Raw genomic sequence first — 23,120 nt, forward strand, 5'->3', positions numbered from 1 at the left:
AGTATAAATTAGTAGTTTCACAGTATTTTAAACCTTGAATGCAATAACTCAGTGAATAGTAATTGGGATAAATGTTAGAAATAAATTGCAAACATGTACCAAATACAGTAAAGCACTGGTGTTTTATAGGAACATTTGGATGAACTGTAATCTAACCTCGCTCATTATGATCGTGCCATCAATCGCCAGCTTCAGGTCAGTCAGACTAGTGCGCACTGCACTGATTACTCTTTGCATTCGATCCACCTCCTGACGTAGGAATATATTCATTGGGTTCAGAGACCCCATCTTCAGTAGTCTGGCTTTCACCTTAAACCATGAAAGTTGAAGAGTTCAGATTTCAGTTGATGTCAGTGTCGGTGGCCATAACATTAATGAGCAAACCAACAGACCTCATATGGAACATAATTAGAGGGCAGTTTCTCCAACATGTCCTCTGCCATGTTGTAAACGATGGACTCTCTAGTCACTCCTGATCCCCCTCCACTTTCCTTTGGCTGAATATTTGTGATTGTGTCTAGCACTTCAGCAGATGTGTTTGTCTGATAACTGGTCAACATGGACCATAAACTCACACACAATATCACACATTATAAACACAGCATGATCATCATTGTTAATTTTAGGATAACGTCCCCTTACGTAATATCAGCATTAGGATGCAGCCCCAGAGCTTGGGGTGAATCAACAATTGGCAAGCTCTGAATGTATTCCATGTACTCTTCTATTGTCTTGCACACTGGAATGTTGTAGCCCGTGTAGAAGCAAAATGATGGGTCAAACATCTTTTTACTGAACCACACCTGCAATTTAAAACATGATAAAGTATAGCAACTCAATAAAATTACTGATTAAGGAGATTTAACACATGGATAAACACAATAATATGATTCTTACACGAGCAAAACAGTTGAGTAGTCGTTTGTCATAGTCATCCGTAACCCTTCCTCCATATTGCACCTCAGCTAGCATGTATCGCACGGTTGCCCATGACACATCCTGTCAGGAAAAGCACAAACTGGTAAGTGAAGAAAGGTGATATGAAAATCCTGAGCCAGACCACTTCTGCCAAATTGTCACCTTCTTGGGGCCACAATCATCCAAGTGTTTCTCCACAAATTCAACACTTGCAGAGAAATCGGCAGAGTTGAACTCATATGGTATGTTCCAACCCAAAGGCCCAAATTTGCGGCGCTCCTTAAAAAAAAAAAAAAAAAAAAAAAAAAATTTAAACAACTGATTATGTATAGAAGCAAGTGAAATATTTATATTTCAGATCATTATAAGCAATAAACAGCTGCTTCATTTTTGGGATCGTGTGCAATGTTGAACTGTACAGTTACACTGTGCATAACATATTAAACTGCATAATATTAAATCATTCAATAAATAAAAGAATAATTCATCTCTTGAATAAGAATTATAAATGAAGTAGGTCTATGAAAAGGATTTCTTTTTTATTTGTTCTTCCTATAGTGTTAATTGTGGCCAGGGGCAAAGCATCTTGTCATTTGCTCCTCTAAAAGTTCTTCCACCTCATCGGTAAAAAAATGACCAGCACCTGTACAGCAGTGTGGAGAAAGGCAACACCATAGAGCAAATGCTTCCACATGGGCAGGTTGCTGACTTCCAGCTGGCTCTGTGAAATTCCTGCAAATGATCGTGTTAAGCCAGCTCGCACTCCCTGCGGTGGGTCGTTGGTAAACTTGATAGAGGACTAGAGATAAAGAAGCGAGAAACCTTTTCTCTAAGCTTGTACAGGTTTATGAAGTCAAAAAGTCAGATACAAAGTCAAAGAAGAAGTAATACATTCATAAATGCTTTGTAAAGTGTTACCTGTAAGAGTGTGATGGAGAACTGATTGTGTGGTTCTGTGGTGATCCACACTCTGAAAGTATCATGCATCGTCTCTGCAGTGGAGATAGTTTCTAGCAACTCATCCATAAACTCCAAGCCCAGGTGACAATTCTGCAAAAGGACCCAGCCTCCCTATGCATATTCAGAGAAAAAGGTCTCAGGTCCAGTGAAATGACATCACATTCATACAACACGAAATACTTCAACTTATAATAAACACCTGTATCACTGATGTCTGAATAAGCTTCCTTGCATGAACCTCTTGTCCTTGCCCCATGGAAATTGCTCTACATTCTGTAAGACAACAATGTAGCAAGACCCTGACCCATAACACAAATAATTCCTCAGGGAATTTAAGAAGCTACAAGTTCAGCACAGCAAAGCTCACCAAATTGAAGATTCTTAGCAAGTGATTCAATTTGTTCAGTGGGATCTGAACCCATTGAAAGGAAGCAAATAAGGGGAGTGCAGGGGTCACTCTCCTCCCATGTGCTGTGAAGGTTCAAGATAACTGGTTCAGCAAACCTCATGTCCATAGATTCTGCTACATATTTTCTGGCCTGAGATAAGGTACGGTCAGGGCACCAAGACCTGTGAGAAAAATAGCTTGTAAAAACACTGCACTACTCTCAAGTGTATCTGAACACATACTGTAAGCAACATGACAGGCAGGAGGTTCCAACCTTATTAACAAAAGTTTATGGAAGACATCAAGAGAGTTGTATCCATCTGGAATTATACCTTCCTCTGGTGCATCAAGACTGAGCCATGCTTTCCAGGATTTTCCATTCTGAGCCACCTATAAAATATGTCAGTAGCAACAGCCTGCAAGCAAATGTTTTTTAGAGGATTCAAATGTATGAACCATGGAGCATAGTCTGACCTGGGTTATGATGTCAGAGAACTCTTTCAGTTTGCTGAGTTCCACCAAATTTAGCCATACCATATCCAGGATCCAACTGAATGGCTTTGGGGGACATGTCTTTAGGTCAAGAGCTGCACCACCTTTTTGTTCCATTCAAAGATGTTAGGTTTTACAAGACCATATAACAAAAAAGCTGATTGAAAGTAAGGCTTGAGGATTATCTTACCTTTAATTAGAATATGAAATTGGTTCTGATCTATATTGTTATTCTGTAAATCAATCTTGAGGGCCAACAAAAGTGTGAAGACGAACTTGTCGTTTTCATAAAGGCCTCTCACAGTGTATCTGAACACTTCATACGTCAGATATTCAATGATATTTGCAATTCGCTTCTGAGTATTAAACGATTTTTCAGACCTGCAAAAGCATAATCATGATGGTGATATTAGTAAACAACATGAAAAAACCAAAAATGTGTACAACAAGGTGTTCCAGTGGTAAACAATGGTTCATACTTCTTAAAGCATTTAATAGGAAGCCATACCTGGCCAGTGACAGGTCAAAGAGTTTGAGGAACTGACCCAGGGAGGTCTGGTACATGACGTTGACCAGGCTCATCTCTGTGAGAAGGAAGTACAGAATGGCGCCTCGCGAGGCAACAGGTTGATATTCGCTTTGAGCTATATTGATCTTCATCTCCGCATCTGCTGCAACACTGAGCTTTTTGCTAACTTCAGCGGCAGTTTGCTTAGTTGTACTCAGAATGCCAACCATGGAGTCATCATCAACCAAGGACCCTTTAACCACCAAAAGAGAAAGTTTTTTTTTTTGTTTTTTTTTAAAGAAAAAAAATTTAAAATTAGAGCATGAACCTACACCACTAACTGTTGTACCTTTTGTGCTGCTGAGCTTGTACAGCAAGTTGTCTTCCAACTCCTGCATCTTTCGCTTATTGACAGTTACATCCTCAATTAGCTTCAATCTTTCTGCCTCCAGTTCCTGTTAAAATAATTTAAATTATCGTTTGTGCAACTAAAACTGACATGCAGTCCAAGGCACCACCACTATCTTTATTGATGTTCAAGAGGGTAAAATAAGAGAAAATATACATTTAACTAGCCTAATACAACAGGCCTATTTTCAGGCTGACCTATGATGATTTCAGTGCTAATAAAAAATGATGTTCAGTAACAACATTCAATATGAAAAAGTAGATACTGACATGTTTCTCTTTGAGAATAACACGACCAAGTAGCTGGTTTTCGAGGCCCTTCATGTTTACGGTAAAATCGATGATGGATGTCTTGGCACTAATTTCTGGTGTGTATGCTGGATTGGGCAGTTTGGTGGTTATATAGAGCTGGAAGCCATCCATCACATTTATCTCTTTGTCTCCCACTTTTACCTACATAAAGCAAATCCATGAATTTAAGGAAAGACGCATCTTACACCTGTGCTGTTTTGAATCTCAGTCATTACCTTAAAACTGGTTCCAGATTTAATTAAGTTTTTCTCCAGAACATTGTCCAGGGCAGGGTCGAGCTCCTCACTTACATTTTCAATAAGCAATGGGCGCCCCAAGGACAGGCAGTCTTCCAAATGAGTACGGAAGAATTTGTGGTTTAAAGATGTCACCTGAAAGAGAGAGAATATTATTTCAATATCATGTGAAAACAGACATACTAATATGGGTGGCAGTGCCATCTCCACAGGATGTTGCTAAATACTTGGAGTGCATTGGCCTTTTCTTTTTTCTTAATCCAAGCCTTTCCCTGAGTCTGGGGATCAATGAGGAGGGGATATCTTGTTGCTTTCGTAACGATGATGCCATTCTGCACAGACAAGTCATCTCCTGGGAGTCCTTGAAGGTTCCACTCACTTATCTTAAAAATAAACAAGTGTATCAATGTGTTTCATTAACTGAATAAATTCTTGTGCAGCTAGTAGTGACATAAAATTCAAATTAGGTTTGTGTTGTTCTTACAGTGGGAGGGTCTACTAGGGCAGAAATAAGGTTGAGGTTTTCGGTAAAAGGAATTTTATGGCTTCTGAGCTCTGCCTCCCAGATGCCCTTCAACAACATGTCACGGTAACTCTGATTGAACGGCCCACAATAAGACAAGAATCCAGCGAGCTGGAGCACATCACCCACAAGTCTGTCAAGATAAGAAAATTGCCTGAGTGAAAGGGCTTCATGACGTATAAAGTGAAAATCTCCACTGGAGATGTCAGACCAAATGATAATAATCATACATATGATTATTATTTTTCAATATTACATTTTCTTTGTAATTTACCTGTTGATCTGGGATTTAAATTCTCTGCTTTGCTCTACCCAGCGAACCTTCTCTCCACTAAGTCCATCTATAAGTGCAGATGCAGCCTGCATTTTTTTCCTGCACATCTCTGCAACATCCAAAAGGTCCTGGAAACATAACATTTTAAGTGCTCATGAATTTAAATATCTAGCTTAAATGAATGAAAATCATGATAATGCTGAACCAAACCTGTTTCTCCTTCATAGCAGCATCACATCTGGCTTTGACTTTCTCATATTCTGCTTGCTTCTCAGCCAGCTGGGCCTCAGCCTTTGTTAGCTCATTATTAGCAACACTTAGTCGGCTTTCCTGAAGGGCCAAGTTAGCCTGGAAACAGACCAAGTTCATTAAATTACATGGAACACAGCAAAAAGGATAAAAAAAAAAAAACAGGATTTTGTCATTATTTGAATATTTATAGGTTATGGCTAAAATAAAGTCCCTTTTATGGTGTATAAGTGATGCAAATACACAGTGTCTTCACATTCACAGTGTCTGTGTATGTGAAGACACTACTCACCTAAAACTGATATGAAGATTTTGAACCCAGTATTAAGATGCAACGATCAACTATGACTTTACCTTGAGTGGAAGGACTTCTTTGTTAATGCCATAGAACACAGCCATAGCCCGGGTCCAAGCTAGCAAACCAGCTACATTACCACAAACTTTCTTAGCATTTTCCATTGTGTAATCCTCCATGTCAAAGTAGGGCTTCAGCAGTTCTATAGTTTCCTCATTAATTTTGTCTTTTTGGAACTGTTGCAGGGATGTCAGAAAACCAGCAGAACTTAGAAGCTAGGGAGTAAACAAACACAGTTTGATAAAAAGACGACATACACTACACTACAGAACATGCACTGTATACTGGAACTTACATGTACATCTACAGTATAAGAACTTACAGAAACAGTAGTGCTGACAGTGTGTAAGTGTGAGTAAGTGCAGTAGAATCACAACTGAAATTTCATAAAAAGGCCTTTTGTAACCTTCAGTGCTTCTCCCCATGATGGTTTAAGACAACGTCGTTCAGAATCAATTGAAACAGATCCTAACTTCTTTTGGAACAAAAGCAGGCAGCAGTCCATTATCCTCATAATCAGATGTGGAGGCTTTGCCAATTTTCTCACTGTGGCAATGTCAGCAGGCTTGATGGTCTGTAAAAATGTAAGCATATTGTGTGGTATACATTATATGATAGACTGGTGCAAATAAATTCCAAAAAAGTCTTGTGAAACTCACATTCAATGCAGCTTTAGCCTCTTCTAAAGCTGGCTTGGCAGCTTCTAATTTCTCCTCAGCAAAAGCTTTCTCTTTTTCAATTCCCTCCACAATTTTCTGAGCTTTATCCTTCACAGTCTGGACCTCATTCTTTACAATGGTAGCAGCTTCAGCACTAACTGTCACCTCTGCCACCACCTATGTAGATGCAACAAAAAAGTGTCAGACAATAAAATGCTTCACATACACATCCATAAGCTAAAAAAAAAAAAAAAAAAAAAAATCAAGTTTTCACACATCTTGGGCCAGATGCAACTCCTTTGCACCAATGAAAGCAATTTCTCAGTTGTGTTTAAACGTTTAAACTATCCATGCAGCCATTACCTATACATCCTTATTTTGGGCAGAGTCACAGGAGGCTAGAGTCTGTATTTTTATTTTTTTACCTTGTCAGCTTTGACAGATGCTATAGCCAGTTCTTTTTCCTTCACTTCAAGATCTTTGGACAACTGAGCCACAGATTTACTAGCCTCCATCAGTTTGGCCAAACCTAGAAATCAGTAACATCTTTTCAAATTCTTTCCCTGAATACACTTGCAAACTTGTTTATACATTCACATTTATAGGATGCCTTGCTGCTCCTTACCAACTTTCATGCGCTCCGCTAGTGTGTTGATGTAGTTGTATTTTTCAGTATACAGTGTTTTGTAGCCATTAATAAAAGAGAGGTAGGATTTAGGGGTGACATGAGTTCGTCTACGGAATCTGAAAGATAAAATGGCATACATGTTTAAGTGCATATAAAATATGTTTCTGGACTAAAAACATCTGTAAATAAATAATTAGATTGTAACAATGTAAAACTTGAAAGTTGCATATTATACCTTTCAAAGTAGCTTTCACAGGTTTCAGATACTTTGTCATGATATGTACCCATTGTGGTCACCACAGAAGCCTTCACATCAGCAGAGCAAACCATGGGAAACTCTGACAAAAAATAGTTGGACACAGCCACCAGAGCTTCATTGGGCCAAGGGCTGAACCAGTCCATGGTACAGCCGGAAATCAGCCCTGGAAACTTAAGGGATCTGGAGCGAAACTTCTGTCCCACCTGTCAACGAGATCAGACACAGTGTAACTCAAATGAGAATATTCACATATTCAAGAGTCGCTAAATAAGTGCATGTGCACTTGAACTTTCTTTATAATGGCCATGAATGAAACTGAACAAATATAAAAAATTAAAGGAAACACCATCAGTGGCAATTTGAAACCAATAAATGAAGATGTAGAGAAACATACAAGCGCACTAAGAAAATGAGTACTCAGTCTTTGGGTGCTATTTCTGGGTAACAAATACATAAAGTTTTGACCTACCGGGGAGAAGCAAAGAACTACATGCAGATTCTTTCTGGATCGGGATATGAAGTAGTCATAAAGGTTGTCAAACGTCGGTGGAACACGAGGAAACTCCTTTTTCATTACAGGGATCAGGCTCTGGGTGATCTCTTGCATCTCATCTTTGGCAAACAGATTGGAGACCTACACATAGAACATGTACAAGTGAAGTCATCAGAACTAGTTAAAGGTTATGTTTTGTCTCATCTCTCTGCTTCTGTGACATAGGTGTGACATTTATAGTTTGAGGAACCATGGATTAGGGTGTTAAAATATCAAAGCTTTTTACCCTTAAATAAAGTCCTCACCTCTCCAGAAGAAAGAACATTGTTGAGGTACTCAAGGAAGGCTTCATCTTTTATTTCATTGTCAGTAAAGATGAAGGTAATGCCTTTTCCCTCAGCACCAGTTGTTTTATACAACAGTTTCAAGTCATCGATGAAGTTATTTATATTGTAAGTTCTAATAAGAAAGCAAACACAGCAGTGTAAGAAACAAGTTCCCATTGTCTTATGTACAGTTTGAATTCAGTGAAGCAATTAGAACCAAAAGGAATGCATAGTTCTGGACATAGTTCAGTAACCCCGTAATGCAAGACTGCATAAAGACACCACTATATCAACATATCTTCTTACTGCATGACCCAACTGCCTTACTAGTGTGGCTGAACGGTCATAATAATGACAGTTATTGTAACTATGGAGCTTGAACTGTCCTGTTGCCACTGAATAACTTATTGCCACACCAGTGGGTCAGCAAAAAATGGTCAGCATTTTGCCCATTCTGTAGTGGTGCCCCTGAAAGCACTGGATGTGCACTTTATGATAGTTGAAGAAGGGTCTTCTTGTGTGGCCCTGAAGTTGTATAATGGCATGGCCTGATAACCCCCATCTTTGGAGCCACATTATAGGGCAAGAATATAGATAGGGAACTTCCATAGGAACACTCACCCATTTCTTAACATGTTCCATCATGTATATTGGCAACTGTCACTTTGTTCATTTCTAACCTTGTCGGTATGATTTGGAAGATAGTGTATCCAGCTATGTAGGAAGCCAAGCGAGTCAGGCTCTGTTTCCCTGATCCTCCCACTCCAACAAGAAGGGCATTTCCATTGTCAGTTGTAATGATTCGTGAAATCTAAAGAAAGACAAATGTCAAATCAAAATTATCTGCAGCCCGCTCTGAAGAATATGTGTGTTAATTTGGCTTCTGGTCTGACCTTGACAAGATGAGTCATGGCATCCTTGAAGAAAACCAGATCAAGCGTAGAGCCTCTTATAATCTCATTGTGTTGGGCTTGATACATTAACAGCTTTTCTGATAAGAACTCAAAACTTGGCACCTGGAAGAACATTTGTTTACTCAGAAAGCCATACACATCTACAACAGGATTATCATACAAATACCAAGCTCCTACCAATTCATAAACCTTGGGAGCATCCAAACAAGAATCGTTTTCTTCTTCTCCAGTAGGTTCTGGAGCATCTCGCAGAAAGTCTACAAAGTATGGGTCAGGATGAAGTTTTGGGGCAAGGTTGGGGTCCACATGTTCTTGTATTACACGAGATACAGCCTTCTCAAACCAATCTCTGTCCTCAGAGCAAATAAACCTACAGCAAAACATTTCTGTTAGATTTTATACCAGTTTGGATGTACTCAACACAGAATTTACTGTATGTGAGCACCGTACCTGTCTGCAATCACCCTTGTACATTCACTCTTGAAAAGAGCCAAGAGAGTGGTGATATCATTACACTCCTCTGCCTTAATGTTTAACATTCCTTGCCAGATCCTGGACAAGTCTCTCAAATTGAAGATATAGTGGAACTTGGATGGTGTGGGTAGCATTTTGGCCTTCAATGTAAAATCATCAAATGAAGTCATGACTTCACTCATATTTGCCAGAACACAGTACCAAAATATACCAAAAGTTCCTTCCTACAGAAGCCTGCTTTTCAAGTTAAATTATGTTTTAACTTATCATTAGGCCCTACAGTGGGTTATCAGGCAGTGCAATATATAAATGTGTCCTAATAATCAATTCACAGCATCTTGCATCATACCTTTGTCCACTGCCACAAAATCCTCCCGGCAGAAACAAGGCACTTCACCATATCTGATATCTCAGGCTTGAATTGCCTGCATGTATGGAAATATCCACAGCCAATTATACCTGCAGAGAGTGGATAGGCAAATTTAAAGTGTTTCATCTAAAGTTTTAGTTTCAAACTAAAGTAAACAGAAAATAGCTACCAAAGATCTTATCAATAGACGTGTTGGATGGCAGAGTACAGTTGAAGACTGCAAACTGTCTCTTCAGTCTCTGTGGGATGTCATTTCTTCCACCACCAGGGTGAATCATGGCAGCCAGGATCTGTACACCCACAACAGTGATGAAGTCTCCAGGTTTGTCCAGGTTGTACATGCCACCCATTTCCATCATCTGGCGGACTATTTCATTGGTGATCTGGTTGATCAGACAACATTACTCAGATTGTTCTAAATTAACATATATTGTAGTGTACTCGATATAAATACCTGGTCTCCCCATTCATTGACAACAGGCATGTTTATATCGTCAATAAAGACTGTCATCCTGCGTCCTCCTGGGGGTCCATAGGTAATGCCAGTTCGTTTCTCAATGTAACTCTCCATTATTCGCTGTAACGGAAAAAATTTGTTTTCTCAAATCAAACCTATTCAGAACATTTCAAAGTCAATTATAGAGAACATACTAAATATTTGACCTGAAACATCATGGGTTCTGTTGCAGATGAAAAGTTCAGGGACTTGGACAGGTCTGTCTCAGGATCATAGTTTTTCATGTAGCTTTTAATCATTACTGTCTTGGCTGTCCCTTGTTCACCAATAAGAAGTACAGCCTACACAAAAACAATATGCATTTTCCACAGACATACTTCAAAGGAAACACTTAAAACATGTAGCATTGTAAAACACATTATAAATATTAAAAGAGACAAGATCACCTTGCGTTGTTTGGCAATAGTCTCCATCAGAAAAGAGGTTCTTGTGTTATCTACATTTGGCACAAAGATGGAGGTATAGCCTGGAACATGGTCAGCTGGATAGACATACTCCCCCACATGGGTATTCCAATGACACCACTCACCTGAAGTCACCATATATAGAATTTTAAAACTAGATGAAAACAGAGGATAGGGCATTTTCTCTGTATAAAATTATGTTACCATTTGGGTTGACCATGTACTCAAACATAGTCTCTCCTGGTTGTGTTTGAGGCACAGCAATGTTGCTGCCATGTGCTCGGATGAAAGCCTCTAATTTGACCCTATCATCCAACTCCAAAAGTGCTCCCAGACTCCACATCAAGCAGAAGACAAAGAGGCGCTCCATGTGTTTGCTACTGGCCAAGCCCCCTGTCTCCTTGGTTGGAATGAGGCCCTCCAGAAGATTCACAGACTGATAGTAGATCATAAGAGAATTCTGTGTCTTACGAAACAAATTTAGACCCATCATCTAATTCCAGTTGTCTTCAAAATTTTTCCACGTACAAACCTGCATTATGTAGTTGCACTCCAAAAGTTCCATTTTGGGTTTAAGGTTTTGCTTCATATACATGTAAGCATCTTCAAATATCCTGTCATATAAACTCATAATGCGTTCTGCCTCTTGTGATTTTCGCTTGTGAGCCCACCCCTACAACAAAAAGCCCATGTCTCACCTCAGCACTTCATTCTGAAAAAGCATTGTTTCTTTGTGAAAACATTATGTCCTCTGATGATCTAACTGTACCTGGAGTATGGGTTTCCAACTGAGAGCTGAGGAGCTCATGAAGACCATGCCCACACGAGACACAGTAGCAGGGGAGGCATTATCCATGTTGTGCACCTCAAACACCAGCTTGCAAGATGGAGACATGGTGATACGGTCACCATTGGCCAGGGTCAGGGTTTTGTTATCATCCAACACAGAGTTAAGATTCTCAATCCATATGGCATCCACAGGGCCATCCAGGACAATCCATATAAACTCTCCTATAATGGACACAACAACCATCACACTTCAGGTCTTATCAACTCTCTCATCCACATTTTGAGTTGCTCATTGTGCTGTTCTGTATCCAGGTCAGCCTCTTTACTTACTGTTTTTATTTTAAAAGTCAACTAAATAATATTTAGTTAAAAATGTGTTTTAGGGAGTGTAAGTACATTTTCACAAATACAATTCATGATATAAATTCAACAGAGCTTGAGTGGGTCCTAAAAGTTGTGTTACAAACCTTTCTTAGCCTTAAGTGTCTTCCTCCACAGAGTAGAAAAGATGCCATCAGTCCAGTCATTGGTGGCTGCATCAAGACGGCCAAACATCTGTGGTGCAGTGATTGCTTTGGGGTTCATGCGCATCTCCCTGTGTGGGCTTCCACATTCTGTCATAGCTCGCATGAGAATGTTGATAACTGTGGTCTTCCCCGCTCCACTTGGGCCCAGAGTCATCAAGCCATGGCGTACTCGTGAAGCCTCATAAAGCTGTAAATAACAGTAATATATTCATAAAAGACATATCCAAACCATTACTAAACACGATAATACTCAAAATACAACAAGCAGCTAGCTAAACATATGAGTGTAGAGTGAGCCTTTGTGGTACCTGTACAAGCTTGAGGTTCCATGGGGGATGGTTAACAATGCCAGCCAGCTCAACTTGATGGGCTATGGCAGTTTGAAGTTCAACACATGTGCTTCCATCCAGCTGGATGCCAGGGAATAGGTCATTGATCAGACTAAGAAAGAGGGGTTCATCCTCATCCACCTGAAACATATAGAAAGATGAGCACATAGTACAATACCTGCAGAATTGTATTATCCCTGATGATGAACATTGTCATACCAGTTTAGAAAGATTCATGTCACGCAGCACCCTCATGACAATGCTGGACTCTGTGTCATTGGCTCGTGCTCTTTTACTGGCCTCTAGTGTTCTTAGAACAGACAGGATGTTCCTGAGGCCAAAATCATAGTGGACCTGGCACATAGCATAGATTATATGTCAGTAGGGTAATGATTATTGAAAATAGCAATTAAGCACTATCAACAGGATTCTTACCTGTTTTGTAAGTTGTTCTTCACACAGTTTATAAAGGACAAAGAATTTCTGGGCTAGGATGACATTTTCATTGAATCCACAGCTAGCTAGTTTGACGCGCATTATAATCTGAAAAAGTCAACAGTGGAGAAATGGGTGTCTATTAGGACAAAAGCAAAAGGAAAAATATGACTTCGAGCTACAGTATCCTGGGACCTACCTGCCGGTCTGGTACCATCATAGACACTGTCCTGAATTGCACTTTCAGGTTTTCGGGAAGTTCCTGACGGCCCGCATATCCAGGATTCTTGACATGGAATAATGACATGTTATTTACTGTACATTTATTGTTTTCTATCTAAAATGTATGGTATGTAAAATTTCTCTACATCTGTGTATCTTACCATAGTAATAAACAGGCCAAACTCTGGATTCAGATCCACACAGTCTCCATCAGTAAAGATGAAAGTGCTTTTGTGTTTCTTGCGTGCTTGCAAAACAATGTAGATCTGCTGCGCAGCAACAGAAAGCACTGGCAAGTCAATTCTGTTGAATTCATCAAAGCAGCCCCAGGACCCTGACTGTGCAAGACCTGAAAAACAGAATGCGCTGTGAGACAACTGAAATTGTGTGCCACACAAATGAATGAATTGTTTTACTGCCTGAGATACCTTTGTATATTCTGCCAAGTCCTCTGAAGTCCATTTGGTCTGAGCAGTTAAACACCACTACATACTTTCCAAGACAGCGTCCCATGTCCTTAATGGTTTCTGTTTTCCCAGTGCCAGCTGGCCCTGCAGGGGCTCCTCCCATGCTCATGCCCAGAGCCTGGGACAATGTGATGTAACACCTGGAGATAGAATAGAGTTCACTTATTAGAAAAAAATAAATTTGAAATTAAACCTCATAGACAAAATTCAGTCAATCAGTGTCTAATTGCTCTTCTCTTGCCTGTCAGTTAGTGGAGTGATGACCAGACGGTCAGTACAGCCTAGGAATTCATTCTGATAAATGAAGTCAACATTCGTGATAGACACAATGACTTTATCCAGAGTTTCCTTGAAGTAAAATCTGCTCTGCTTCAGCCATTCAAAATCACTGACAGATTTTATACGCTTTTTCACCTGGGGACAAAATAGGAACTCAATCTGAATGTGTTACCTAAATAGTAATAGTCACTATGAAAAATAAGACTTTTCAAAAAACCTACTAGGTCATTAAATATGTCACTCTGGTGCACATGGATTGTAACAAGTGTCTCATATTTGATTCTGTCAAACTTGCTCAGATCACATGTGGTTTGTTGAATGAGAATTCTAAGTAGACTGAGGAATTTCTTTTTAGTAAGAGACATGATCTCCCTGTCATCTGCAGCTTGTTGTAGTGCTTCTTCTGCATCTTTTGTCCAAAGCATTTGGATTCCCAGCAGTGCCACCTGGAAAAGTAAAATAACACATGAAAAGATGATTTTTGTTAATTATTTCATCATACTCTAACCTGAACAAATAATCTAATATTGATAGGCTGTAGTACTACCATATACTTCACAACGTGCAACGAATCATTGTCTTTCTTCATCCCTCACAATAAAACAAGGGTATTCATGTTTATTAATTTATAAACCTTTCATACAGAGTACAATACAAAAAAAAATCCTAGACTATCTTTGTCAATGATAATACAACTGTGAATTGGTCATAAATACTGCCAACTTTGCACGGCATGTTTCATGAGGCCCAAAGTGATTCTGGACACCCCATCATCCACGTCTAGTACTGTGATCAAATATAAATATATCTAAGATTTTCTTAGTGCAACTTATAGAGTACAGTGTTAAACATCACACAAAGTTATGTGTCTGTTGATGACCTGGGCTTGAAACTTGTTGACGAATGAGAGAAGATCGAAGTCTTCATCATTTATTTCTAGATCTGAAGCTTGGATAACAGAATGTAATGAAGCCTGCTGTTGTAATAATAGCTCCCCAAGCCAGATCTCTACTGGTCCCTTTGCCAGGATAGGACTGTTGAGCTGAAACCACAAAAAATATATATTATTTACTGCACGATTGATAAGTGAAGGAAACCAGCAACTCGTATTTAATGAAGTGCCATTCGAAGGCACTTTAGTTTTTCTATATTATTCTCCCATACACTGAGTTGTAATTACAACTTCTTATTTTAAGAAACACATCTAATGGCATATTCATGCAATATGATCCATTGTTATAGATTAAAATACCTAACAATAAATACTGTAAGTAAAATCACATCCAGTTAGCTGAGCTGTGAATAAGAGTAAAGCACATTAGACTTATAGTCTGCACATGCAATTGATATTACTTACTGGTAGTTTCTCTCCCTCTTGTGAAATAACAGCCAAAATCTTGTCATACTCTTTTACGTGAAACTCCACTTCATTTACATTGTCAAACACCCCAAGCAGATGTGACTGAAAAATATAATCAAACAAATTCTAAATACATTTAAGAAATCTATATTATTGTCACAGATTAATACATGCAGAAAAGAGATTTCTTAAATTTTTTTTATGAGAAAATAAAATTAAACTCATCAGCAGCACAGTGGATGAGTGGTTAAGCACTGTTGCCTCACAGCAAGAAGGGCCTGGGTTCGAAACCCATCAGGGGCCTTTCTGTGTGGAGTTTGCATGTTCTCCCTGTGCTTGTGTGGGTTTTCTCCAGGTACTCTGGTTTCCCCCCACAGTCCAAAAACATGTATGTCAGGTTGATTGGTGACTCTAAATTGCCCATAGGAGTGAGTGTGAGTGTGTGAGGTTGTTTGTCTCTATGTGGCCCTGTGATGGACTGGTGACCTGTCCAGGGTGTACCCCTGCCTTTCACCCAAAGAGAGCTGGGATAGGCTCCAGCAGATCCCTGTGACCCTGGTTAGGAATAAGTGGGTATAGAAAATGGATGAATAGATGTATAAAATTAATTTCTCTCAATACTGAGAAATCCTTCAACTTCAAATTTCCTGATTTATATCTGTAACTATATAACATCCTAATGCTTTTTTGCCAGATTTTACTTAAATATACTGACAGGTTTTAAGATACCTTGCTAATACAGATGAATGGGACCAAAACCAAACATAACAATATAATTCCTTCTTTCAGTGTACATTTTAAAATCCTATTTGTAGCATCACTCAATGTTCGAACCAGTTGAGTGGAGGTGGATGATTTGCTGTGGCAACCCCTGAAGGGAGCAGTCAAAAGGAAAAGAAGACAATGTTCAAACCTGAATTGTGTGAGAATCACTTGCTTGTCCAAGAATTTCCAAAAGGGCTGGATCAGACACAAAGAAGAATCGTGGAAACAGAAGTCTCTTTTTCTCAAGATACCTGTTCAATGAAAACACATCATCCCAAGTGTAAATACTGTATTATCTTGTTCACCTGTACTTGTATAACTAGAGCCATGTGCCTACAAAGCATTTGTGGGGCTTATTATGAGGGGTAATCAAAATTAAATAAAAACATAAAAGCACAAATTTACTGCAAAAAAGTAAACAACCATTAAATATGAGTAATTTGATGAAGCCCACATTACAGGTTATTTGTCATAAGGCAGTGGAAAATAGACCCATATCTATACCACTTCAATTATGTAGTAGAACTGTCTTTTATGAAGTAAAAGTCTCAAATAGATTTACAGATAATAATGAACTGAACATTAAAAAAAACAAAACAAAAAAAAAAAAACAATCACATGACAAATTAAATATTGCCATCTTCCAATAACCCTACCAGAATTGTCCTTTCCAATTAACTGACTTACCAAATGCTGCTTCGCAGACAGTGTGTAGAATTGCAAAGCTTTTGAATTTGGTGACTAAGAAAAGCTGTTGGCAAAACTTTACCCGGCAAGAGATTTTTGACAGAACTCCAGCTGTTTCTGAAGGTCTGGTAGGAGCTTTCCCAGAGTTGGATCACCTACACAGCAATCCACCACATTGGGCACCGTTTGTGCCCGCTGCATGATCTCAATCCAGGACTTGTCAATATTCTGAAAACGCTTTGCTTCCTACATTGAGGAATATTACATATTTTGGGAATTTGCTGAGTAATTGGGATAATTCATTGTAAAAGATGGAAATATTCAAATTTATTACTGTACCTGTGGCAGGTCTTTGGCAATGTCGCCTCCAACAAATACAGCCTCCAAATAGATCCACAGGTTCTGCACAGTTATCCATAGTTCAATGACTTCAGATGATGTTGAAAGCTTGAAGACCCAGTCCTGGATCTCTCCTTTGTAGTAGGCACTGTATCTGTAAAAGACAAGTCCTGACTGTCTTTAAATATAAACAGATTTTACATCACTATACCATTAGGTAGCAATAACCACAATACTCTGACATTGATGATTCTTGTCCTAGCCAACCACTGAATTATCTTTTGAGCACCTCTTTCTTCCTTTACTGTTAAAATCACCAAGGTAGCATTTTAAAGCAGTGCAAATATTTTAATGTTTTCTTAGTTAACTGTGTCTGACCAATTAATTTTTTAGTCTGGTGTTGTACCTGTTGCTCAGTAGGGAACCCAGCACCATCAGATTATCTTCCAAAATGGTCAAAAATTCAGTTGTGTCTGCCCCTTTCAGCATCAGTTCTCCTCTATCCTTAAATGTCATCAAGCTCAGGGTCTGGCTGGACCATACTTCTTTCACTTGTGACAGCTTGGCTTCAATATCCTTTTCCTTCACAGCTGATATGCAGATATCCTACAAAAGCGGAAGCCAAAGCAGAGAAGGGAAGAAAATAATAAGATAAAATACTGTGGCTAGAAATGTAATGCAGTATGCAAACTGCCCACAAACCTCTATATCATCCTTGTACTTCAACAGAGGGGCATCCATGATGTTTTGGAGTGTGAAGGTCTTGGACTCCACCTCAAACTGGTGCCCAGTAAGGTCTGCAATCCTGTCCCAGTGTCTCCTCATCATAGATTTGTTTGCCATCATCTCAAGAAGAGAGCATGACTCATTGAAATCATCAATTGTCTTCTTCAGGTCCAAGAAGGCTTGCCAGTCCTTTAGTCCTTTGGGCAGCTTCCGACACCTAGAAAAAGACATTTACACTTAATTCATTCATTAATTAATTTTGACCAAGATGATCATCTTAAGAGTTATAGGAGCACACCTGCCTAAAAACCAAATTGTTCTCCATCATACTTTACCTGTTCTGAAACTCCAAAAGTTCTGCATTGATCTTCTCAAAATCCACTTGAGTCCACAGAATGCCATAGTACCCGCTAATCTTACTCATCACAGCATCATACAGGCCATAGAGTTTCTGTAGAAGGTCAAGTTCTTTTCTGCGATAATCATAAGAAGCCATAAATGCATTTCTTTAAATACATAATAAATACTAAAACCAGTATGTATAGGTCATCATTGTGATAATGTAGAGTAAGCCTTTGTAGAAAGGTAACGCACTTTTTCTTGTGTAGACAATCATACTCTGTAACTGGCAAGCCAAGAAGCTGCTCTCCAGATGTGTATGTGTTGAACTTTCTCCACAGTTCTTCAAATCTAGCCTTCATTAAAAAAAAAAAAAGTCTATATTATGCAAGCTTATTATGCAACTCTATATGCAAGAGGATCTCATTATTTCAGAAAAATAAGAAGCCAATATAGTTGCTTATTTTCCAATATAACCTGTTATAATGCTATATACAGTTCAATATAGCAAGACAGAAGAAAAAAGTAACAACAAAAGCGTGTGTATGGATATGTATACATTTTTTTTTTCATTAAACTTTCATTAAACCTTGCTCACATATGACCACTGCAACTTGCTTCCTATAATAATCAAATTGTATTGTGTTAGCTTTCTCCATAAAGTTAGCATTTCTTTTATATCTGGTGTCGTCACTGAAAAGACGCAACAGTCTAATGAAGTGGAGGATCTACATAAATTTCAATAAATCTTAAACTGAAATGCACTCCATAATGTATAGTATAGAACGCAGTATAGAGTATTTGGACCTTCTATTTGTTTCAATGTACTGCATGCACCTAAAATTGACCAGTAAAAACAGCTGGATTATATTAAGATGGCAGTGACAGTGGGTGTAACCTGAAAGCGTTGCAGCCTGAGGCTGGCTTCCTGAGGAGCTATTCCAGTAACCATGGGCCCTTCCTAGAAACATCATTATGTGAAATGAATAATAGATTCAATTCAGTTGATTGATTAAAAATATACACAAAAAAAGAAGAAGGCTAAAACATCCACAGATTACTTACTGAATCATATTGCTCTGTAAAAGTGGCAACGTCCTTTTGGAAAATGGCAACACACTCCAGAAGATTTTGTTTGAACTTGGGTTGCATATGAACAAGCTCATCTTGCACTGATCTCTAGGAAAGTCAGGAATCACAAACACAAGACCATATCTGAGTTACAGAACACATTATAAATCCTAAACAACATTGACAATATAATAACAATACTGACAGCTTTAGACTGAAGTTTGGTGAAGAGATGCCTCAGATTGTACACTCTCTCTGCTTCTCTTTTGGTCACTTCTGCTTCATATCTGGTCAAAATTTCATATGCTTCCTGTAAAATGTAACATCATGAGAGAGTTGATATTTATATGTAGATGAAACAGCAAGGTTAAGAAAAAACATTTTTTAAATAATTATAATAATCTAAAGTTTTTTTGAAGAAATTCAGAACACAAGGACCATAAATTTGGTCTCGAAAGTCACAGTCTCAACAAATGTTCTTTGAAGTTGTCCCAGTGACACATGGTATATTTTTGTCTTTCAGAATGTCTCTCCCCAGCTACTCTTTCTAATACTTTTAATAAAATTGTTTTGTCCTGTTAGTCTATCAGAATGTATTTATTTCTGTGATGCCATTGGTTGATGCCACATTAATCACAATGCAAAAATGCAAAATGATATAGGGTACAGGTGTCATATTCATTCTCGTACTGGTACCTGCAGCAACACATCCTCATCAGTGCAGCCCCTTTTGTTTATTTTTAATTCACTGATATATTTGATCTCTATAGAGCAATATAACCATTGCAGTTATAGGTTAGACTAAGCCATATCCCTATAAACAACTGACTGTGTTATTCCTACCTCAATGGAAATCAATGTCATATCAGTTTGTATTTCAGAGTCCCGAAGCTTAGACAGAGCCCCCATGGCATGGCGTGCATCCTCCAGATTAGCCACAGGATGAGACAGCTGTGCAAGGTATTTGTTAATATGTACACTGGTGTCTATAATTTTCTTTTTGTACTCCTCCTTAAGGTATTTGCACGGCAATTTCTTCCAGGTTTTGGTCTCAACTGTCAGGGCTTTCTTCAATGGATCTGTATTCAAGATAAAATCTGTTGTGTAAAATTTGCATTCTTCTTTTCAATAAAATGCACACAGGCTTTAAAGGAGGCACAACTTAAGAATTAAAATAAAGAAAAACAAAGTCTAGTTAGTTTCTACCATGCAACCTAATACAGTACCAATACATCCTATAAAATAAATGTTTATGTGACTAAGAAGATCTTGCTTAATGGGTCCCTACTCCACTTTGCTCTTGCATTGATTGCAAGGAAATTTTCAGTTTTACAGTCAATCATCTTTTTTATAGGATGTATTTTAATCTCTTTATTAGATAGTGTCAACATTTCAATTAGTGCAATACTTTGGTTTATGATAAAACACATTCCAAACATCTTCAACTCTACTATGTGTTTAATGCTAATTAGCAATTGTTAGCATGATAACACACTTAACTAAGCTGCTGAATATCAACATTATAAAACTGTCACTTTAAGTACATTAGCATTTAGCTCAAAGCACTGTTGTGCATAAATGCAGCCTCTTGTAGCTGCTTCCACCTGTACCAATGAGGAAACGTGTGTCTTCATCTGACCAGCAGGACAGAATATTAAATGTAGTGCAGAGGACAAAAAAACAAAACAAAACAAAACAAAAACATCAAGACTGCAGGTAAAAAACAGCAAGTTTGAATTCACTGGTTTCTGTCTGAAACATATTATGGTTACATTACCTGTTGACAATTCAAGAGATGCCAACATAATTATTGGTTTGATGACATCAACTTCCTGTTCAATTGAGTTGTAGTGTTGGATTTCAGATTTGATCTGGATCAAGGATGGATGGCCGTCCATGAACTCCTTATAAAATTAAGATAATCACAATGCCTTTATGAAAGGAAAAGTACATTTTCTGTCTAAAAGTCAAAAGAACATGTTATCTTTTCAAGAAAACTAACCTTGATTTTAAGGTTTCTGTCCACATCCCAGATTACACTGAAATGACTGAACGACTTCAGAACATCAGTTACTTGCTCTTTCTGACTGCTGATCACTGTTTTCAGGATGACCACCACCTTTTTGATGTCCTTGTGTTCAACAACTTCCTGATAGAAATTCACTCTGTCTCCACCTATGAGATCACCACAGATGACAACACAAAAATAACCAAAAATTTGTTCTTTACAGATTCATCCTTGTACTATCTATACAATTTATCCTGTACAGATAAAGGAGTTTTGGAGCCAATCCCAGCTAACACCGCACCAGGGGCAGGGTACGCCGCAGGGCTGACACATTCACACCTACAGGTAAGTAGAACACCAGTTAGCCAAATGTGTATACATGAAAGGCAGATTACCCAGAGAAAACCCACAGACACACAGGGAGAAAATGCAAACTCCACACAAAAAAGGTTCAGTTCACTGTGGGATCAAACTCAGACTGTTTTGCTGTGAGGTGACTGTGCCAATCACTGCAGACTAATAAAAGTAATCATCTTCACACATTAAATTAAAAGAGGCTATAATGACATTAGAAAATTTTATTAACTTCTTATAATTTTTGAATGTTTTGTTATTTGAGATCTTCAAATTAAAAACTTAATGGAATTTGATATATACATATAATTAGTTGTAAATTAAAGATGATTTTTACATATCATGATATTTTTGTTATATTTTATATGTGATTCCTACCATCCATTCCCTATCCCACTTCCAGTCCAATTCAGGGCCATAGTAGGCTGGAGCCAATCCCAGCTGACAAAGGGTGAGAGGCAGGGTACACCCTGGACAGAACACCAGTCTGTCACAGGGCTGACACAGAGATAGACAAACACACACTCTCATTCACATCTATTGGCAATTTAGAGTCACCAATTAACCTAACCCCAACCAGCATGTTTTTTGACTGTGGGAGGAAGACAGAGCATCCAAAGATATCACATGCAGGCATGGGGACAACATGCAAGCTCCACAGCAAAAGACCTTCAGATTTAAATGGGATTCAAACCATGTGCATGGTGGAAATTACTTACTTTTGCTTTTTGTTGTGTTGCCACTGCACTCCTGCTGCCATGAAATATGCTTGCTAACTTCCAAGATCATGTCAACTAGATTATTTATGGTGTGTTGGATCTCATCTACAGATGGACTGATTACCTGATGAAAACAAATTGCAGACACAAAACCAGAATTTTGTTTCACAAGATTGGTGAGCAATTCTGGATTATCCTCCTTCTCTATAAGGTAACCAATGCAGTGTAAACTTAAATCAGTCATCAATAAGTAGTAAAAACTCACCACACTGGGTATGACCAGCTTGACTTCAGTCTTTATTAGCGGGGGCAGCTTAGACTCCGACTTTGACTTCTGGTAAGAACTGAAAGTCCCATTTATTGATATTGATATGTAAGAGATAATGTCATTTCTCTCAGAAATCAGCCCTTTGTAAAAGACTGACAACACTTGTATACTTACGTGCCACAAAGTCGCCTTTTCAGGGTTTTCAAAGATAACTTGGTCATTCTGACCAGTGCTTCTAATACTCTTGCAGTGATGCATTCATAAAACTTCTTAAACTCCTGAAATTAATTGTTTTTATTTAGAGCATTAACACATTCATTCTTAATTTGTTTATTCTGATATTGGTAGACCAACATACCTCTTCAAATTTGATCGCTTTATCTCTGTCTGAACCATCTAAATGTAGTTCCTCTTCTTCACTAGACTTCTGACTCTCTCCTAATAATGCCACACTCCTGCATCCTAAAAGTTTCAAAAAGTAAAATAGAAGAGATACACACATGCATACTGATGTACATGAATTATATTCAAATGTTTGCAACTCTCAAAAATAAGACCTAATATACCTAATAAATGTTCTTGAACAGTCTTCTTGGTGCCTTTAGAGTCACAAATGGCACTGAACACAATACCAAGCTCCTTCACTGCTTCTTTCACCTGACTACATTTGTTGTCCAAGGTATTTTCCCATTCTTTACATTGACTCTAAAAAAGATACATAAGTGGACTCATGAACCAAACATAAATCACTTTTTCCAACTACAAAAAT

At 38.4% G+C, this 23,120-nt stretch overlaps 2 protein-coding genes across 2 annotated transcripts in view; one reads left to right on the forward strand and one right to left on the reverse strand.

Annotated features, from left to right (window-relative positions):
* LOC113134680 (calcium-binding protein 2-like) overlaps positions 1–23,120 on the forward strand; it is a 137,585-nt gene that overhangs the window by 14,603 nt on the left and 99,862 nt on the right. The window lies entirely within an intron of this gene.
* Positions 1–23,120, reverse strand: part of LOC113124621 (dynein heavy chain 8, axonemal-like) — a 30,800-nt gene that overhangs the window by 1,107 nt on the left and 6,573 nt on the right. The window contains exons 21-89 of the mRNA XM_026297649.1: positions 22,918–23,056; positions 22,710–22,813; positions 22,526–22,629; positions 22,349–22,427; positions 22,080–22,207; positions 21,005–21,167; positions 20,780–20,906; positions 19,846–20,081; positions 19,208–19,312; positions 18,997–19,110; positions 18,830–18,892; positions 18,187–18,287; positions 17,928–18,065; positions 17,569–17,809; positions 17,273–17,472; positions 16,867–17,020; positions 16,610–16,773; positions 15,989–16,091; positions 15,073–15,177; positions 14,596–14,757; positions 13,937–14,161; positions 13,678–13,850; positions 13,398–13,576; positions 13,131–13,318; positions 12,947–13,033; positions 12,748–12,855; positions 12,532–12,666; positions 12,292–12,453; positions 11,924–12,170; positions 11,437–11,678; positions 11,200–11,340; positions 10,872–11,103; positions 10,650–10,792; positions 10,410–10,544; positions 10,201–10,323; positions 9,916–10,129; positions 9,726–9,835; positions 9,353–9,516; positions 9,080–9,272; positions 8,882–9,004; positions 8,669–8,799; positions 7,968–8,121; positions 7,639–7,803; positions 7,146–7,372; positions 6,908–7,026; positions 6,708–6,811; positions 6,283–6,459; positions 6,030–6,197; positions 5,623–5,838; positions 5,230–5,367; positions 5,020–5,147; positions 4,707–4,878; positions 4,450–4,605; positions 4,202–4,357; positions 3,945–4,127; positions 3,616–3,721; positions 3,267–3,519; positions 2,949–3,139; positions 2,741–2,862; positions 2,541–2,656; positions 2,246–2,448; positions 2,078–2,151; positions 1,837–1,989; positions 1,562–1,717; positions 1,081–1,197; positions 898–999; positions 643–803; positions 393–549; positions 157–309 (exon numbers count right to left, since the gene is read on the reverse strand). Of these exons, the coding sequence (XP_026153434.1) occupies positions 157–309; positions 393–549; positions 643–803; positions 898–999; positions 1,081–1,197; positions 1,562–1,717; positions 1,837–1,989; positions 2,078–2,151; positions 2,246–2,448; positions 2,541–2,656; positions 2,741–2,862; positions 2,949–3,139; positions 3,267–3,519; positions 3,616–3,721; positions 3,945–4,127; positions 4,202–4,357; positions 4,450–4,605; positions 4,707–4,878; positions 5,020–5,147; positions 5,230–5,367; positions 5,623–5,838; positions 6,030–6,197; positions 6,283–6,459; positions 6,708–6,811; positions 6,908–7,026; positions 7,146–7,372; positions 7,639–7,803; positions 7,968–8,121; positions 8,669–8,799; positions 8,882–9,004; positions 9,080–9,272; positions 9,353–9,516; positions 9,726–9,835; positions 9,916–10,129; positions 10,201–10,323; positions 10,410–10,544; positions 10,650–10,792; positions 10,872–11,103; positions 11,200–11,340; positions 11,437–11,678; positions 11,924–12,170; positions 12,292–12,453; positions 12,532–12,666; positions 12,748–12,855; positions 12,947–13,033; positions 13,131–13,318; positions 13,398–13,576; positions 13,678–13,850; positions 13,937–14,161; positions 14,596–14,757; positions 15,073–15,177; positions 15,989–16,091; positions 16,610–16,773; positions 16,867–17,020; positions 17,273–17,472; positions 17,569–17,809; positions 17,928–18,065; positions 18,187–18,287; positions 18,830–18,892; positions 18,997–19,110; positions 19,208–19,312; positions 19,846–20,081; positions 20,780–20,906; positions 21,005–21,167; positions 22,080–22,207; positions 22,349–22,427; positions 22,526–22,629; positions 22,710–22,813; positions 22,918–23,056 (10,512 nt within the window). The remainder of the gene's footprint in view (positions 1–156; positions 310–392; positions 550–642; positions 804–897; positions 1,000–1,080; positions 1,198–1,561; positions 1,718–1,836; positions 1,990–2,077; positions 2,152–2,245; positions 2,449–2,540; positions 2,657–2,740; positions 2,863–2,948; positions 3,140–3,266; positions 3,520–3,615; positions 3,722–3,944; positions 4,128–4,201; positions 4,358–4,449; positions 4,606–4,706; positions 4,879–5,019; positions 5,148–5,229; positions 5,368–5,622; positions 5,839–6,029; positions 6,198–6,282; positions 6,460–6,707; positions 6,812–6,907; positions 7,027–7,145; positions 7,373–7,638; positions 7,804–7,967; positions 8,122–8,668; positions 8,800–8,881; positions 9,005–9,079; positions 9,273–9,352; positions 9,517–9,725; positions 9,836–9,915; positions 10,130–10,200; positions 10,324–10,409; positions 10,545–10,649; positions 10,793–10,871; positions 11,104–11,199; positions 11,341–11,436; positions 11,679–11,923; positions 12,171–12,291; positions 12,454–12,531; positions 12,667–12,747; positions 12,856–12,946; positions 13,034–13,130; positions 13,319–13,397; positions 13,577–13,677; positions 13,851–13,936; positions 14,162–14,595; positions 14,758–15,072; positions 15,178–15,988; positions 16,092–16,609; positions 16,774–16,866; positions 17,021–17,272; positions 17,473–17,568; positions 17,810–17,927; positions 18,066–18,186; positions 18,288–18,829; positions 18,893–18,996; positions 19,111–19,207; positions 19,313–19,845; positions 20,082–20,779; positions 20,907–21,004; positions 21,168–22,079; positions 22,208–22,348; positions 22,428–22,525; positions 22,630–22,709; positions 22,814–22,917; positions 23,057–23,120) is intronic.

Source organism: Mastacembelus armatus, chromosome 18, assembly GCF_900324485.2.
Source record: "Mastacembelus armatus chromosome 18, fMasArm1.2, whole genome shotgun sequence".
Taxonomy (NCBI): Eukaryota; Metazoa; Chordata; class Actinopteri; order Synbranchiformes; family Mastacembelidae; genus Mastacembelus; species Mastacembelus armatus.